This window comes from Callorhinus ursinus, unplaced genomic scaffold (assembly GCF_003265705.2).
Source record: "Callorhinus ursinus isolate GAN/ISIS: 27379988/994484 unplaced genomic scaffold, GSC_fseal_2.0 scaffold9, whole genome shotgun sequence".
Lineage (NCBI taxonomy): Eukaryota > Metazoa > Chordata > Mammalia > Carnivora > Otariidae > Callorhinus > Callorhinus ursinus.
In genome coordinates this window covers 46,796,139-46,815,513 of record NW_027397071.1, presented here as the reverse complement: position 1 = coordinate 46,815,513, position 19,375 = coordinate 46,796,139, and the positions used below count along the sequence as shown (strand labels likewise).

The window sequence follows — 19,375 nt, the reverse complement described above, 5'->3', positions numbered from 1 at the left end:
GGTCAGTAGACAACTTGGGAAAACGTGTAACAGGACTGGCTTAGAACACAGAGCTCCAGAGAGATGGCAGGTTAATCTGCATAAAGCACCCAGGAGCTACAGAAAGGGAAGGGACTGAGAACCCAAACCCTGCTGCTCAAAATCAGTTAGGACAAGACAGCGATGCCCCCAAGCAGAATTCACCAGCAAGCGCAGAAGATGCTAGTACCTCAAACTCAGACTGTAATTCTCAAATGTTAGCGTACCTTGTTAAAAATTATGGTTTCCAGGCTCTACTTCAGAGATTCTGATTCAGTGTATAAGAGGTGGGCCTAGGCATTTCCATTTTTAATTAAGTATCCTCAGTAATGTTCCCACCATGCTTCAGAGAAACAAGAACTAGGGATAGCCCCTTGGGGAACAATGACTGAGCTAAAAGGGTTGTATCTGAGAGGCTAATGAAAGAAGTTCCACGGTGGACCCTGAGACTCTGAACCTGCAAGGGCATCGGTGTACTCCCCTCTGTCTGAAGATGTAAGACAGCCTTCGAGAGCCTCCGAGAGCAATACTACAACACAGTGAGAAGCAACGGCAGCTGTAAATCAATCTAGTTTTTTTCCCTCTATCTAGAGTTTGGATATAAAACTGATCCCTTTGGACAAAGTCCATAGGGCTCTGTGGGGAGGATGAAATATCAAAAGTACTAGACTTTCTTTAATAAGATCATGATTATATTTGTACCCCATACTGATAAATACAAAGAAAGTACCCTACGAAATCTTAAGCAAACAGGTTATTAAAATTAAACACTGGCTTTCAGGCAGTATCCATTTTGGCAAAAACATGGTAACAACTGGCCTGTCTCTCATGTTCTTACTCTTCTTATTCTGAAGATACAAGCCATTCACTTTGCTCTTGAAAAAGGCATTTACTTTACAAAATCAAAACAGAGCTGAGAGCTAATTTGAGGGGCTAAAACTATCTTAGCAAGCCCAGGCCTGAATGTAGATTAACTGCTTCTAGCTTTCATGGGAATTCACACAACTAACTGGTTCTAGCTTAATTCAGAATTCTATTTACACCAAACACTCCAATTCCATGATCTGAAGTCACAGACCTGAAATTTTAACCCAAATCTAGTTTCTAAAGTGAGGGCAGGTGGACACCACTCCATGGGGGTGCAAAGGGAAACACTGCAGGGCAGTAAAACTTTGTTCTGCAAACCCTTCCCTCATTATTGACAAATGGGGAATCAGAAAGGTAGTCCCAAGGGCAAGCACTCTATTTCCCAAATGATCAAGGACCTACCTCGCTCTCTGTCTTATCTTTTTTAGAAAGCAAGCCTACCCTAATTCATTTGGAAATCAGGCATGCCATGGCCTCTTGGATCTTAAAGCACTAGAAGCACAAAGTCAGATGAAAGAGGCCTCAGGCTTCAAGCCACTAACTTCAGCTCAATATTTAAGTCAACTTTGGCTCCCCTGGCTGAAGACAAATGAGCCTCCCTCAAATAAAATGAATCAGGAGGAAATGACATCACTGGAAATGTCAGACACAGCTTTTAAAAGTAGGCCATTTAAGGTTTGGCCCATGCACTGGAAAACTCCCTTGATTAACTTCTGGCAGGCCTCCTTTTCCTACAACCGCCAGAACTCAGCAAGGCAGAGTACAGAACAGTCTTCACTGGGAGTTAAAGGGACAGGCCTATCACTCCCAAGTCAGTCACCTGCCCCGTCTGAACCAAGCCTAATCCCTCTTCCTCTACTCTAAGGTAACCCATTCTCCTTTTCCCATATTCCCCAAAGCCTAGTTGCGTGAAAGCGGAGATTATGCTCTCCCTGAGTTCTTAAAGATCGTTTTAGAAACCAGCACCACAACCCATCAAACCAAGACAATCTGTGAGGAAAGAAGGATGATGGAATTTTAGGCCACAGCAAGATTTAGAGTAACAATTTTTAAATAAAGTGGTACCCAAAAGATAACAGTATTTTTTCAACTCACTTTAATACAGCCAACTATTGTAGTTGTAAGAGCAGAATTATACTGCGTGCAGAGTACTGTGGCGTACATCAAGATAAACCTGGAACAAAGAAGGAGGAGGTGTAAGAGCCGGTTGCTGACTTTATAGCAATCTCCAGCCAAAAGAAACAGTGTTGGCCATGCTAGCACATTGTAGTCACCGACTATGAGCTTTCCCAACTCACCCCTGCTTGTACTGCAGCTTTAGATTTTTTTAAAATTTCATTCAAGAGAAACACATGTCCATTTACTGACCAGGTGTTTTCCCCAGCTACCCTCACCAAAACCTTGAAACCACCATTTCTAATCATAGGTACTCTTCTTAGATCATATTACCACTAATTCACCTAACCCAGATAGAAAGCTGAGCTAACAGACCACGGCTCAGGTGTGCACCTCCCATGAGGTCAATGTGATCTCTGGACAGGAGGCAAGAGAGATTCTTAAAGATGGAAGAAACCCAAATTAGCATTACTTTAAGAAGGGATATAGGTTCACTTAACAAGTAAGTGGCAGCAGTTGGAATGGGCAGATTTACAATGAGGCTTCTGAGCCTGACTCAGTACCAAGGCACCATGGTAATTTTATTTTGAAGCACTCCCTCACTGGGCACCTAGCCTGCGCCAGATCTAGTCATAAACACCAACCAAACTGACCAGCTCAGGAAAATAATTCCTTAGGGAAATACAAAAGCGAAGAGAAGAGGCACATTAGCAGATACCATCCTGCCTTCCACATATACTCTTCTAAGAGGAAGACAATCTGGTAGAGAGAGTCAGACAGCCCCAAATTCAAAGGCTGCCACTGCGGACTGTGCAAACTTAGACAGCTGACTTGAGTTCTGGGCCTGCTTCCTCACAGGTAAGAGGACAAAAATATGTGTCAAATGGTCAATGTAGAAATAAAAGAATGCATTCTGAAATATAATGGTGCTTATCACATACCAGGTTACTGGGCAAATAGTTACTTGTCTCCATCCTTTGAAAGATGACTTTGTAATTAGTTTAGTAGCCCTAAGGGCACATTTCCAAGGGCTGTGAAACCACCTGAATCTGGAAGTTTAATTACCCTATACTGATATACTCAAGAGACAGAACAGGATACTTAGAAATGAAGCAAAAGGACCCCAGAACAAACTTCTCTAGGAAAACAGTCTGCTAATAAGGCAACAAAGGCTTACCCCATCACACAAGAGAGGGTGAACTGCAGAAGAAAGAGGGTGTCAGCCCAGCCTTCAAAATCCATTGCCTGTAATACACAAGAAAGTATCTGATTTTAGAGCAAGCCCTCAAAATCAGCTGTTCTATTCTTCCATCAAAATCCTGGGTACTCACTCCCACCACACATACACATATATACATTTCCCTGCATCGTTCACAGGATAGAGAGTGATGTTTAAGAATTTGTAATATATGAAGCTGAACCCAAAAAGGAGTTTTCTACTTTCTAAAATGCAATATGGGGAAGATTTTGTACTTCTCCCTATCAGTACAAAGAAACTGATCTTTGCTTGAAGGCAGAAGCCATATCTGGCTCATCTCAGCAGTTCTCCCAGATGGCTAGTATTAAAAGCTATCTCAAACATTAAAACATACTTCTTCCTTGTAACATGTGAAAGCTCAAGTGCACCCTTAGTTACACAAATTTAGCTGAGGTCTATCCAGGGAGAATTACTATTTTGAAACAGTTGATAGTAAAAGCAAGGTTTTATTGCTGTTTTGTTTTAAAGCCAAAAAGCAAAGGAAGGAAGAGAAATGAAAAGGTGCATCGATCGCCTCATCTCTCAGCCAAGAGGGAGGGTTTCTCGATCTCAAGTACATAATTTCTCTTGTAGTATCAGTTTAAGCAAATATGAGAAACATTCCACCTTTTAGCTTTCTGCCAACCTATCCAGCTTCAGTTCTTGCCACTTCAACATAAACCTCCCAGCTGCCAGGCCCCAGCAATATGAGGCTCTTTACCGTTTATAAACTACAACATGCAGTTTCACACCCACATGCCTTTGCTTTGAATGCCCTTCTCCTCAACATTCTTCTGACTCCTGTTCACTGATCAGACTACAACTCAAGCAGCCACTATGTGGGGCCTCCCCTAGTAAGAATTCCCTCCTCTGTGCCTCAGCAGTACTTCTCTCTTAGGACTCTCATCTCTCTGAGCCGCAAGTCTTTCTACACCGTGTCTACCACTAGTGAGCTCCCTGCAGGGAAGACCCACAGCCACCGAGCTAAGCAAATTCCTAACACAGCACTTGGCAAACAGTAGATGTTCAATTTGTTTATGGTTCTTTCTTTGTTGAGGCATAATATGTAAAAAATAAAATTAATCACTTTTAAGTGTATAATTCAATGAGTCTTGATAGATGTATCTAGTCATGTAACCACCATTACTTTTTCCCTCCTAATCTATATGACTTTTAGTCTCTTGTTTTTACCTTACTGCATAATGACATCCTCTGGCATAATGTTGAATGGAACATTATAGGAGAGCAGCTCTTCTCCCTGTATTCTCAATCTCAGTGAAAAGGTATTCAGTTTTTCACCATTAAGTATGTTAGCAACAGATTTTTTTCTTTTTGGTAAAGGTCCTTTATTAGGTTGAGAAATTTTCCTTCTATTCCTGGTTTGCTGAGAATTTTAAACTCACGAATGGGTGTCATATTTTATTAAATACATGTTCTCCATTTTTTGACATGGTTCTTCTATTTCTTATTAATTCATACTAATATGGGAATTACACTGACTTTCAAATGTTAAACTAACCGTAATTCCTGAGATAAACATAATTTGGTCATATAGTGCCCTTTTTATATATTGCAGGTTTTTTTTTTTTTTACTGTAATTTCCACCCCCTGCCCTTGAAATTTTTTGTTAACTATCGGTATAGGGTATGCTGGCCTCTCAAGGTCAACTGGGAAGTATTCTCTCCTTTTCTATATTCTGAGAGAATTTATGTAGATTGGCATTATTTCTTCCTTAAGCAGTTTGTAGAATTATCCAGTAAAGTGATCAAGGCCTGGAGTTTTCCTTTGGAGAAGATTTTTAACTAAAAGTCAATTTCTTTGATAGAGAGAGCGCTAAATAGTCGAATTGATTAGGGCTAATTAAGTAGAACTACTTAATATTTATTAGAATGTGGCTATTCATGCTATTTTTTTTTTAAGATTTTATTTATTTATTTGACAGAGGGAGACACAGCGAGAGAGGGAACACAAGCAGGGGAAGTGGGAGAGGGAGAAGCAGGCTTCCTGCTGAGCAGGGAGCCTGATGTGGGGCTCGATCCCAGGGCCCTGGGATCAAGACCTGAGCTGAAGGCAGATGCTTATCGACTGAGCCACCCAGGTGCCCCTATCTATTTCTTCTTGAGTGAGCTTTGGTAGTTTGTCTTTTTCAAGAATTTGTCCATTTCATGGACACAGTTTTTCAGTTTATGGCATAATGTTCCATTATCCTTTTAGTAAATGCAAGCTCTGTAAGGATACCACTCTTTCATTCCTTATACTGATAATTTGTGCATTCTCACTTTTTGTCCCTATCAATTGGCAATGGTTGAGCAATTTTATTGATCTTTTATTGACCTCCTGGTTTTAGGTTCATTGATTTTTCCCTATTGCATTTCTGTTTTCTATTTCATTGATTTCTGCTCTTACCTTCCTCATGTTTCCTTTGGGTTTAACTTGCTCTTTTCTGGTTTCTTAAGGGAAAGGCTTAGGTCGCTGATTTTAGATCTTTCTTCTTTTCTAATGTATGCATTTAATTAAGCTATGGATTTCCCTCTCAGCATTCCTTTAGCAGCATCATTTTGCTATGTTGTGTTTTGATTTTCATTCAGGTCTACACGATTTCTAATTTTCTTCATGATTTTTTCTTTGATCCAGGTGTTATTTAGAGGTATGTTTATTTCCAAAGATTTGAAGGTTTTTCCATATATCTTTACGTTATTAATTTCTAGTTTAATTCTGTTCTGGCCAGGGAACATACTTTCTATGATTTCAGTTATTTTAAAGTATTAATACTTGTTTTATGGCCCAGAATATAGTTTATCTTGGTAAATGTCCCATGTGCACTTGAAAAGAGTGTTTATTTTGTTGTTGAGTGGAGTGTTCTATAAATGTCAATTAGGTCAAATTGGCTGATGGTGTTGTTCAAGTGTTCTACAGCCTTAATGGCTTTTAGCTTAGTTGTTTTATCAATTACTGAAAGAGGAATGTTAAAATAGCCAACTATAACTGCCAATACGGTATTTATCCTTTCTGTTTTATCAGTTTTTGCTTTATATATTTTGAGGCTTTCTCATTAAGTACATACATATTCAGGATTGTTACGCCTACTTGATAGAACTCTTTCAGCATTATGAAATGTCCCTCTTCATGGTATAGTTTGTTTAATATAACTTACGGTTTTGTTGAGCTTCTTGTATGCGTGGATTTAGTTTTCATCAAATTTGGAAAAAAAATCTGCCAATAATTCTTCAAAAATCTTTCCTACCCCTGCCCCTTCTTCAGGATAGCAGTTACACATGTGTTAGATCTCCTGATACCACCCCACATGTTACTAGTAATCTGTTCATTTGTTTTCCAGTCTCTTTTCCTCCATGTGCTTCTTCTTGGGATAGTTTCTATTGCTATTTCTTTAATTCACTGATCTTTTCTTCTGTACTGTCTAATCTGCTGTTTAATACCGTCTGCTTTATTCTTCAATACAGATATTTTTCATCCCTACAAGTTTAATTTGGGTCTTTTTTATATCCTTTTCTCTTCTCATCCTTTCTCTCTCCACAATCCTTTACTACCTATTGTCCAAAGTCTGAAAATCATTTTTCATATATATTTGGTATTCTAGTAGGTTAAGGCAGGAAGGTAAATCCTATCCCTGCCTATTCCTATTCCCATGGAATACATCATAGCTAGAAGCCAAAGACCAAATTCAATTACTGACTTGAATTGTAAACCTATCTCAAATGATGCTTCCATGAGGAAGCTTTGCACAAAAACCCACATTCACATTAGGCTCTTTCCTGCCAAACTGTCCAAAACACTAAGTGCTACTTCTATCACTGACACTGCATGTATGTGATGAAGTACACGTATGTATGTGACTCTCTGTATCTGTATGTACATGATCACCTATGCAGACACGGGGAATGCCTTCAGGGTTTATCTCCCTAACCACACTGCTTAACAAAGTGACAGCAAATAGAAAGTGTTCCATAACTCTTTGTTAGAGAATGAAGGATAAATAAAGAATATGCTATGCTCTTTCATACCTGTAAACATGGGATGATGAGAAACCATTAAAGCACAATAAAGCACAGGCCTAGAACTCAGGAGACCAGCCTCTATCAGCAAGAATATAAATTCCTGGAGAGCAAGAACAATGTCAAATGTCACTTCTGCCTAGCTCCAAGTGTTTGGAAGTGTTAGGCACAAATAGCTGAGGTGAATTAAATATCCATGCTCTCTGGTTTAGCATCATTTTCTACAGGCAGATGAGGTGAACTTTACTTTTTAATACACCCACATACCTACCTGTATATGCTACTGAATAGATTTCAAGTTTCATATTAAATCTATATAATTTTATATAGATTTATATAATTTTAAATTTTCTTAAAATGGTAAAAGTCATTTTACTGGCATACAACTCATTAGTTTTTGCACTGAATTTATTTTTTCTTTCTTTAAAGAGAAAAGGCATAACGCAGCAAACCAGCAGGGGCACTAGAAGTATCTTTGAGAGGGTTACCGGAGCCCAGCAGGAAAAGCCATGGTACCTAAACAAGCAGCACACCAGGATTCAGAAGCACAGTATCTTGCACCAGCTCACCACTGCTTCATTACGCCAGCCTTAGCTTCTGTAAGGGAGGTTAAACTGGGTGCCTGTTAGTGTCAGATCAGCTTCAAAAGGAGACACCTTCCTTCACTCAAGCTGAAACACATAAAAGAAATCTCAGGCCTAAGAACCCTTCTCAACTCTAAATTATCCTCCTTTCCTAGATAAGCTACTCTTTTACCCTAAAGTCACTAAGAGAATAAAGCTGGTGTGATGGACCATAAGAATTCACTGAACCTTAGTTTCTGCATACATAAGAGGAATAATAAGGCCTATCTTGTAGAGTTGTTATCAGAATTAAAGACAATATGGATATAATGCCTGACATGAAGAAGATCTGTCCAGTTCAGTAAGTGATGTCAGTTATTATGTGTGAACATCACTTCTAATTCTTTTCTCTATCAGTGACCTAGGAGTGGAAAGAAATCAGTTATTTGGCAAAGGCCTCAAATAAACCTCTCTTTACACCTGAGCTCCTCTCCTGCCTTAGCTCTAAATATCTCCTCTGCTGTCACTGTACATTTTGACATCTAAGTCCCCAGGCATGTGCCAGGCCCCACAGCTGGCCTGGGGGCACTATGCTGAAGACAGTGTAGTCAAGTATGCTAATAAACGAAGGAATGAACTATGACTACCTTTATATTTGTGGAATGCTTTGTAGTTTGCAAAATGCTTCTGATTACATCATGTCATTTGATGCCCACGACAGGGGATAGATAGTCCAGGCCTTCTTACCCCCAGAAGACAAGTGACTCCCTTTAGATAACCCAGTTAATACACGGTAGTCCTGAATCTATATCCTCCAAGCCTAAGGCTCTCTACACTGAGCACTAAATTTTATTTAGAAAAATGCCCCAAATATATGCTGCATAGTCCCCTTTAGGAACATAACTGTATCTGTAGAATACTAAAATAAGTCCCATGAACATGATTCCAATTACAAATAGTTCAAAAATAGAAAATTCTCATGGGATTATTTTCCTTCCCTAAATACTAGGCCTGTTTCTGGAGAAAGCCAGTCTGGCAAAAGCAGCCTATTGCACTCCTCTGCTTTGTCGCAGGAATGGACCTCTGGCTGCAAGAGAACAAGCAGCACCCATTTTTGCAAGCAGAGTTTGACCCAAACAGTACTAGTCAGTCCAGTGGAATCTACTCTCCCTATCATAAAGATGGCATAAAAAAACAATCAAAGCTACTGCTTATTAAGAGCTTATTATGTCCTAGGCTCTGAAATGTTAGGTAACTTTCCTAAAATTATCCAGCTACTACATGTCTGCTCAGCTCTATAACCCATCATCTTTCTACTAGTTAAGTGCTGGGGAAAACCAAAGGCAAGGTAATATGTTCTGAATTTTTGCTCCTAGATAGCTTCTCATGGCTATTGTTGCTGGATCACTGAGTCAAAAAGTGGGCGTTTGAATTCTAAATCTGCCATTAACTTTCTGTGAGTCCATCATAAAAGTCACTTAACCTCTCTAAGCCTCTGCCTACATTACAAATATAGACAACAGTCTGCTCCAACTGCCTCCTGTGAAAAATCAATGGAGAGAACGAAATGCAAGCACTTTACACAAAATTCACATACAAAAGAGATTATTCACTTAAACTTCCATCACTGTTCTCTCTCAGTGACAGATTTGCATGCAAATTTTTCTTTTCCCTAAGACATGGAAAACAGAGGGCACAGTAAACATATATTTTGTTAATCAGGAGGGGGAAAAAAAAAACATTTAAAGCCAAACTTCTGCCTCTAGAGAAAGCTAATAAAAGAGCCATTGTGAAGAGAAGGACCTGCTTGGTCATTCTGTGTGACGCAGAACTAGATGGGCTCCCTGCCACAAGGCCTGCAATCCTCAATCTTGGCTGAGTGGTAGCTGTGATTACAGACTGCACATACTAAGATGTTTAGGCTTTCTTTCTGTTTGGAACAAAGTCTCTGGTTCTACAGGTGCTGGTGGTATAAGGTAATACCACAAGCCAATACATACCACAGATATGAAAAGAATGTGGCATAATCAATGGGCAAATAAATGGGTTATATGGATCTACCACTTCCTAAAACTAGGCATTTGGTTTGAATGAGACTTTCAGTTAATAAAAATATTTGGGGGAAAAAAAGTTAAATTAAAAAAAGTGTGTTCTCTAGTTGCTTAGGTTAAGGAAATTAAGAAAGGGAGTATCTGAGTAAGATTAGGCACTAACAGCACATAATCAACAACATAGTCAATAAAATCTAGTCTAGGGATACAGATTTTATCTTATACCAGCTCTAATCAACTGACTCTGGCTATCTGAACCATTATCTTAGTGAACAGTCTGAGGCTATGTCTAGGCTTAGCAAGGAAGTGCTGGGACTACGTGGCAATGTCTACAATGAGCACAGGATAACGTAAGCACCAATTCATCACCCCGATCTAGCAAGCACGGAATAATTTCAGGGTACACTTGAGTCTTAGATGTAACATTCTCACTCCCAGGAAAATGTGCTAAGCCAAGAGTCACCAACTTAATTGAGATTTGAAATAAAATCCAAAGCATGCATATTTTGTTTATGCATTTTAATACCTCACAAGTTTTGAAACCTGTTTACTATGAAGTCTAAAAATGAACAAATCACTTAGTCTTTAAACTTCATGGTAAAGAAGAAAAAGTGGATGAATGACAGCATTCTATTTGGAAAATTCTTTTCCCAAAACACTACTGAGAAAAAAATTAAAACCTTATCCTAGAAAGTAAACTGCTAGGAAACTTCCTAAAGCAGAAGATAATGTCAGTGGGGCAAATGGCCTCCATGGTTCCCTGCCTACCGTAGGACAATCAGACGAGTTCAGGGAGCTGGGGGTCCTGGGTTACCCGCCCTACCCTCTGCACTACCAGAACTACTGGACACCACGTCCGCTCTGCCTCCTCCCGCTGCCTCCACCATCTCGTCTCGCTAGGCTCTGCCACCCATGCAAAATCTATGTATCATGGCAAAACCACACACTCCAGCTTATTAATAGGGCCATTTCCTTTTATTTGTGAAAAAGGCCTATCCTCAAAGGTAAGAATGGCTAAACACATTACTTTGTCAGTCAAACAACATATAGGGCAAAGAGAAAGTCATTCCTCACTGAAGAGTAACTAATGCAACCCACTTGTTTCACATATGAGGACACCAACGCCCAGAAAGCAGAAGGGACCGGTCTACGTGCAAAGAATAACTCAGGGTTTGAGAATCAGTCTGTATGGTCTCCAGAGTGACCAGAAAAGATTAGTAACTCTGGACAGGCTAAACCAACAGCCTAAAATTCTTCATTATTTAGTCAGCAATGCTTAGTAAGAGAGACCTCCACGTAGCCCATCCATGCAGCAACTTTTCCTGTAAAACGCATCTGAGCCATGCAATTTAAGCAGTGATATAATGAAGACATTATACAATGTACCAGTGACTACAGTACCGGCCTTGTGAGATCTACAGCAAGGGGTCTGTTCCTCCATCCCTACGTGAGAACACCTAGCAGGGAAGGCTGTCAAAAAGCCAGGTTCCAGTTCCTGTGACTGTGAATCACTGGCTTTGTGCTGCATACATTCCCTTTTGGAGGAAACAACTGACAAGTTTAAACACAGTCTGTAATAACTGACACTCTGGAGAGCCACTCGTCAACTGATGCTTGATCTACCTTTATGTTAAATAGATGTCTTTTATGAACACTGAGCTGGCTTTTAAATACACCATTTTTTAAGCAAGAGAATGTTTTAAAATTAGAAGACATGTTTAAAAAAAACTAAATGTTGTCTATATTGGTTCACTGGTTTCTGGTAAAGCCAGGACTTTGAGAACTTCTTTAAAAAATTACACATACACACACTCACATACACAGGTCTGGCTTCTCAGAAAGCTTTGCCAAGGACTTGCATTATGTGCTCGCTGGGATAAGCTGTTCAATTGGATCCTGCCTTTCAATGTCTATGGTAATTTAGTTTTTTTCCTTCCTTGGCCTTCAATTCTTGCTTAAAGACTGTGTCAGCCCCATCAACTGCTCTGTAGAACCCCTGCATCCCTGGGAAGCTGACCTTTCAAAGCCCTCTTACTGGATTCCTGTCCTAACACAGGAAACTTTCCTCTCCTCTGCCTTCTAAAGTTAACAGTGAGATTTTGAGAAAAACAATTTGGACCTGATTTTGCTTCAGTTTGCATCCTGGGTCAAGAGTGTACAACTCTGAATAATGAGAATAAATTGATTTGTCCCGCTACCCCCACTTATTTTAAACTGGGATTCATCATAGGATAGTCATTATTTATAGAAAAACTTTATACTTTTCTTACTGTTCTTTTTATAAAATGTAATTTAAAATACATTTACATGGCTCTACAATCAAAAAAATATAAAAAGGTGTAGTGAGAAGTCCCCCTCCCATTCCTGTTCTATACTTACTTTGTTCTCACACACATGCTCACACACGAATGGGTGGTTACTGTATTCGTTTCGTGTATATTCTTCCAGAGTTTCTTTACTAAATAAGCGAATGAAATATGTATATATAGTCTTACATTTCCCTATTTTATTCAAAATGTAGCATACCATATGCAATTTTACACCGTGCTTTAACATTTTATCTTGCTGATCTTTTCATATAATCCATGCAAAATGGCTCTGGGTCAAGAAAGCCAGGAGTCCAACAGATGAGAGCGAGTCTATACACATTGGTATTCAGGAGACAGGGAGCAGCCAGGCTCACACCAACCATCAAAACAGCAACAGCCTCATCTCCACACTGGCATGCTTTCTGCTTCTAGAAATTGTCTCAGCCCAGGAAAGGGCCCTACCTAGAAAACTAACCAAATCAGGTGATACAACCTACTCGGTTTACACATGACAAAGCAGGGTTAGGGAGAAGGGATTTGTCCAAAATCAGACAGTGGTCAAGGACGAACTGGATGTTACTCGTTGCTTCATCCAACTGGATGTTGCTTCTGCACTCTGCCCCCAATTTTTCCATTGTACCTCTTATGTCACGAACTTTTAGGGACTCATCGTATTTGCAGAGTAAACTTCAAATTCCTGTTTCTAGCACTTGTCCCAACTTCGAAGGAAGCAGGGGATGACGTGGGGGGGGGAGCGAGAGTACTAGTCATAGTCAGGAAATCAGGGTTCTAGTGCTGACCCCTCTCTGGGCCCCGACTTCCCCAACTGTGACAGAAGAGGCTTGAACCAGATGCTCTGTAAGTTCTCTTCAAAGGTCTCCAATGTCTCTGACAGCCGCCCTTTAAGCATACTGAAGAGGCTGGTCCCCAGGGCTGGGCCTGTGCTCATGATATTAGTTCCACCTAGAATGTACCTTTTGTTTCTTCTCCACATCCTTCAAGGCACACATTGATGTTCCTGGTATTCACCTACTCAGAAAATGCTCCTTGTGAAGAAGCTAAGCACTCCCACCTCAGCATTTAGAACCTGCTCTTCCCTCCAACTAGAGGACTCCTTCCAAAGAGCCACACAAACTGGTCTCAGTCTCAGTTCAATGCCTGCTCAAATGAAACTGATAAAGATGCTTTCTCTTAACCACCTTATCCCAAGCAGCACTTCCCAGTCACTCTCCACCTTGTTCTAGCTCTCCTCATAGTTCTCATGATACAACTTATGTTTAGTTGATCTCACCCATTGCATTGCAAGCTCCTTTAAACAAGGACATGTCTTTTTTCTTTTTTTTTTAATTTAAAACAGCACCTGAGAGGGACGCCTGGGTGGCTCAGTCGGTTAAGCGTCTGCCTTTGGCTCAGGTCATGATCCCAGGGTCCTGGGATCGAGTCCCACATCGGGCTCCCTGCTCAGCGGGGAGCCTGCTTCTCCCTCTGCCTGCCACTCCCCCTGCTTGTGCTCTTTCTGTCTCTCTCTCTCTCTGACAAATAAAATCTTTAGAACAGCACCTGAGTAAAGTACTCAGTACACTCAGTAAATATCTGTTGAACAAAAGAAATATAATTATTTGTAAAAAATTAAGTAACAAAAAGGCCAAGCTGCAGAAACTGCACTTCTAATACTACTCTAATGGCATTTCTCACATTCAGTAGCTTGTTCTGTAAGAAAGCTCCGCATGGAATTCCCAAACAGGGGTAAAAATGTACGTCAGAGAGGCTGCGAATGGCTCTGAGAGTTGTAGTCAGGCAAACAGTAAGATATCTCTCTGGAGTCAGACAGACTTGATTCTAGTTCTGCTCTGCCACTGTGGAACCTTAATCATGTCCTTACCCTCTATAAATCAAATAACCTACCTCACAGGTAATACAATGAGGGTCAGGGAAAATGATTTATGCGGAAGCATCTTGTCAGGTACAAGGCATCATACCTTATCAGTAAAGTCTTCCTAAAGGCCAGAAGTGGACTCAAATTGTTAATATGGGAACAGCTTTATTTAATGATAAACTGCCCCCAAAAAAGTGCCCATTCTTAAAAAAAAATACACACACATGCATGTCTACTTATACACATGTGTCTTAAAGGAAAAGCACAAGTTTAAAAGATACATACTGAAAATGAACCCGATTTACTAGAAAACTCTTATGCAAAATCCTGCCATATACCCCCTCTGTAATATGAAACCCTCTTTGCCAAGACTTCAGACAGACGGCCTACTGACTACTATGAAGCTGATCTTCCAGTAGAGGAAGTAAAACTGCAACCTCTTACAGAATACCATGAGCCTCTTTGATGTGTCAGGTTATATGTGGCTTCCACACATTGCTTCTGTGCTGGGTAATAAAAGCAAACCATCCAACTACTTAAGCTGTATCTCTAACAACTCCCAGCATGGGTTAGCATTACTTGTTGCATTTGGTGGGTAAGAAAACCAAGCCCTATCTCTTCCAAAAAGCCAATCTTGATATTCAACCCACACCAATTTCTTCCTAACCTAAACATTTATTGTACTGACTGATGAGCATGCACTTTGGTGCTAGATCTTACACCATCTCTGTAGCATGCCAACATCTTCCTCCTGTGGCAAGGACTATGTCATATTTCTCATATATTCCCAAGAGAACTTAACATATAGCTTTCTTAGCACAATGAAGATGCTGAGAAATACTCATCTGAATTGAACTTAAAATGAAGCAGTATCTTGTCTCCTCAACACACAAGGAATTTAGGAACAGAGACAAACAGGATTCTCACTTCCTAAGTTGCAAATGTAATTTATAACCTACCAAAACAACACTGATTATTCTTATCACTTATATTTTCATTTTATTTGTAGGCAAAGCTCCATGAGGCATTTCATCCTCAAAAAGGAGACAGAATTGACCCACTTCCATTTTACATTCCATGATGGCCCCAAAACACTTCTCCCACAGAACCTGTAACAGTTCATTGCTCTGATGTTGACAGGTCTACCCGCCAAGACAACTGTATGGTCCTCAAAGGCAAGAAAACTATCTAATTCACCTTTTTTTCTTATCACCTGAGCCTAACACAGTGAGGCATACAGTAACACTTAACCATTTGAGAATGTCAGAAGAGCATGTGAAGGAGAGAATTTTAAGAAAAAAAAGTATTATAAGACTGCCAGCCAAGGTGTCCATCTACACCCCAGTAAATGTTTTATAAGAACAATATTAATTAATAATAAGAGTGAAGATAAACACTTATGTGAAACCAAAAACGCTGACAGGGTTTGATTTCAGAGCAATAAATTCAGCTTCCACTAGTTTATCATCCCAACTCGAAAGTATTTAGGTGAACTCTGTCATTCTTAAAGAAATATTTCTTCCAAAATAAACCTTTCTTGACCTTTGCTTGGCACTTTTGTTGGAAACAACAAAAAGATTACTCAAATTCTACTCCTCTGCATAAAAAAGAAAAAAAGAATAAGAGGAAAATCCAAACCTCATCCTAATATAGGCGACAAAGCAACTTTTTTCACTCTGAGTAAACATTCTCAATTATATCGAAGCATTTCAAGTTGAATGTTACTGAACTTTCAAATATGCATGATAATGCTATAACCTGGCAGATAACTTCTAATTAAAGATCATCAGTCTGGAATGAAGAAATATCTCCTTTGGTCAATTTTTTCAAGTAGCTACTAGTCAAAGTTTCAAATTAATGAGAACTGCATCTTTGCCAAGTCTATAAAATATCTAACCACATTAATTCTTCCAACTTTCTCATGTAAAGATTGGCCTCAAGATTTGGAACCATCCATGTTGCCATGAGGGGCCTGGTTACTTTACATTACATTCTTGCCCCAAAGCTGAAGAGTAAGAGGTGTTTCCGCCAGAGTCTCCTAGAGGGAGGAAGAACACTGTGGAAAGACCATGGCTTTTGGAGTTAGGCCCGAGTTTAAACCCTGACTGTACCCACCACCAACAGTATGGCATTGGACAAGGGACTAAGTCTCTCTGAACCCTTATTTCCACATTGGTAAAACAGAGATAATTCAAATTTTCTACAACTGTTCTGGGGACTATGTTATATTACACATATAAAAAGTGACTAGCACATAATAGGGACTTGATAAATGTTAGTTTCTCTTCCTACTTTTTTCACAATCACAAAATACTTACTCAACACTCTTTATTAGTCAGAGTAACAGCTCCATTTTCTACTTTGGAGTCACTTTCAGGTCTGCTGGCAGCCAGGTCACAGTTCTTTAAAACATTTATACCTGTTCAAGAAGATCTATGCCAGTTTTTTATCTTTTTAAAAGATTTTATTTACTTGTCAGAAAGAGAGAGAGAGAGAGAGAAAGAGAAAGAGAGAGTGTACAAGAGGAGATGCAGAAGGAGAGGGAGAAACAGGCTCCCCACTGAGCAGGGAGCCGGATGCGGGGCTCCATCCCAGGACCCCGGGATCAGGACCTGAGCCGAAGGCAGATGCTTAACCAACTGAGCCACTCAGGCGTCCCTCTATGCCAGTTTTTTAAAAGAAAGAGTTCTTGATGAATAAAACAAAGCACCTTTATAAGCTTTATAAGGTCTTCTATCTTTGAAGAACAATTTTTTAATAGTCTAACTACTTTCAAAACCTTTTCTTTATTTTGGCTCCCACTGATACGTGGGAATTGTCACTGTCGTTAGAGTAAATAACCGACACATTTATTCTGAAGAAACTACTAGCCAGAGGACTCATTAGAAGAAATCTTGTTACAGAAACTTGGCAAAATTCTAGGTTTCCATTCAGTTTGCAAAATTTTGTGAATTCTAACAAAATGATATCAATTTTTCTATGAATATGGGTTTGTTTTAAAGAAAAATTCTTGTGTGGATTTATTTGCTACTCTATTCTGGGTTTATTTAGCTATCATTTTAGAAAATGAGTAAACTACTATATTAGCTGCCATTTACACAGTTAAGTTACCACATGGTGCTAAATATCTCCTGAGGAAAAAACCCAGCTTGGGATTTAAGCCAGCATGACAACTGTACAATAAAACAGAGAACTTCTAGAAAGCCAAGCATTTTGTTTAGGTTTGAAAAACTCTACTAATTCAGAATTTTCTGTTTCTCTAGGATAGTCTGCCACTATTCTTATTTTGTAGTTTAGTAGAAATGTAAAAATTCCCTTCCTCTAGCCTTTTGACACTTAAGAGAAGGACACTAGTTGGCATGTACTATTTTATGTTAATAGCCAAAGCTATTTTGAGCCATTTTAGTACTATCCAATACTTGTGCCAAGAAAAAAGGTTAGCATGACATTAGCAAGCTAAAAAAACAAGCTCTCAGTTTTTGGTCACTCAATAAGCACATTACTTTTGAACAACCCCACAGTCTTATCTTGTGGATATAAGTAATAATACAGCTCAAAAAATAAGCCATTAAATCATAATTAGAAAGTCTTACCTTTTGCGCATCTCCTGTAAAATACGCAATGGCCAGGGTGGGGAGAATCATGAACAGTGCATTGTAATAGAGCAGACCATATTTTCCCAGCTCCTAGAACAGTAAATAATTAGGTGTTCCATTTGGTTCTAGCAGACAGATATACACAACCCTATACAGAATACCACTCCCACTACACTACACTACACTACACTACACTACACTACACTACACACACACACACACACACACACACACACACACACACACACACACTGCTCCCCACAATATAGAGAGCAAATCAGCCAAGTCATAGGTTTTGCAAACATTAAGAAATAACGTAAGCTTTCAAAAGGAAGAAAAAAAAAGCAAACATACAAGACTTTATATTTGTTTGAGATAAATTCATTGAGTGCTTAAAATCAGAGAAATAAAAATAACATCAACTGGCTACCTCAAGACAGCAAGCAGGGAAGACATTATTTTGAATATATACATGCTTTTCTATATAAACACAACCCTGAAGCCCTTTCCGTTCCTGAACTGAATCAAAAGTCATCAACTCAGTCTTGAACTTTTCAGAACCATAACAAAGTGCCATTTAAGAGATAGATGGGTAGGTACCAACACACACACTCATACCGAGACCAACACAAACAGACATAACTTGCCAGTGAAGTATTTCTGAAAATGTACATGGGAAGTACAATGAAGATTATCTACAATTCCCAAAAGTATGAATCGTTGTGTCCTCAAGCTATTGGGGAACAACAAAAGAACCACATACATCTTCAAACACAGGGAGCCTATGAGAAATCTGGGTTCACTTTTGATTCACACACTTCTAAGACATTCAGCCAGAAGCAGTCACTTGAAAAAGTAGGCCAGAGTTTGAAGGGGGCAGGATGGGGATGAAGAAGTAGTGAGGATGGGGTCATCATATCTGCCTAACTTCTGTGATGTAAGATGACTGAATGATGTGAAAAGTCAAACTACTTTCTCAAAAGCAGATGTGAGAAACTGGGAACAAATATCCAACAACAGAAAACTAGTTGGTTAGATGAGGATATAATCATACAATGAAATATTATGCAACCACTAAAAATGTTAAATAATACTGACAAGGAAAGATGTTCATAAAACTGCACTAAATGAAAAATATAGGTTAGAGAACATTGCAAGTTGCTCTTTCATTTAAAATTATATACAGTTAAGCGTGCACATACACATGTGCGTGCACATACTTATCCTCCAAAACTGTGCTGCTCACTTGATGGTAGAATTAAGAGAAATTTAGATTTTCTTCTTCTTGCTTTTCTATGTTTTCTACTACTTCCGTTATAAATATGTATTATCTGTATGATTTCTTTAAAGTTAGAAATGTTTTAAACTCAACAGCTGCATTCAAGTCTGAAATGCAGCACTAAGTTTTTAAGCCACATGACTTAAGCGCAAAGGGCCATGATTTAAGCAGTCCTGAAATTATAGGTAATAAAATTTCTGATTTATTAACAGCATCTCAGCGTGGCCATACTGCCTCTCAGATAAACCAAATAACTGATTGCCAAGGCCATCACAAGCATCAATGAAAAGATGTGCTTCATTTCTAAAGCAGCAAGGAAAAGGCCACAGAAGAATAAAACAACCTTTAACAACAGATGCCCCATCAGCCAGAGACATGATTATGATCTAGGAAGTAGAGGATACCTACACACACACACACACACACACACACACACACACACACACACAC

General features: G+C 39.3%; 1 protein-coding gene across 6 annotated transcripts in view; it reads right to left on the bottom strand.

Moving 5' to 3' along the window:
* SLC35D1 (solute carrier family 35 member D1) overlaps nt 1-19,375 on the bottom strand; it is a 51,330-nt gene that overhangs the window by 22,364 nt on the left and 9,591 nt on the right. For 5 of the 6 annotated variants that reach the window (XR_012379414.1, XM_073896574.1, XM_073896572.1 and 2 more), the window contains 3 exons: nt 17,644-17,736; nt 3,179-3,246; nt 1,981-2,059 (listed from right to left, as the gene is read on the bottom strand). Coding sequence is in view for 5 of the 6 variants with exons in the window: in XM_073896574.1 (XP_073752675.1) it covers nt 1,981-2,059; nt 3,179-3,246; nt 17,644-17,736 (240 nt within the window). In the remaining variant the exon portion in view is untranslated. The remainder of the gene's footprint in view (nt 1-1,980; nt 2,060-3,178; nt 3,247-17,643; nt 17,737-19,375) is intronic. The other variant, XM_025871793.2, reaches the window with a different exon arrangement.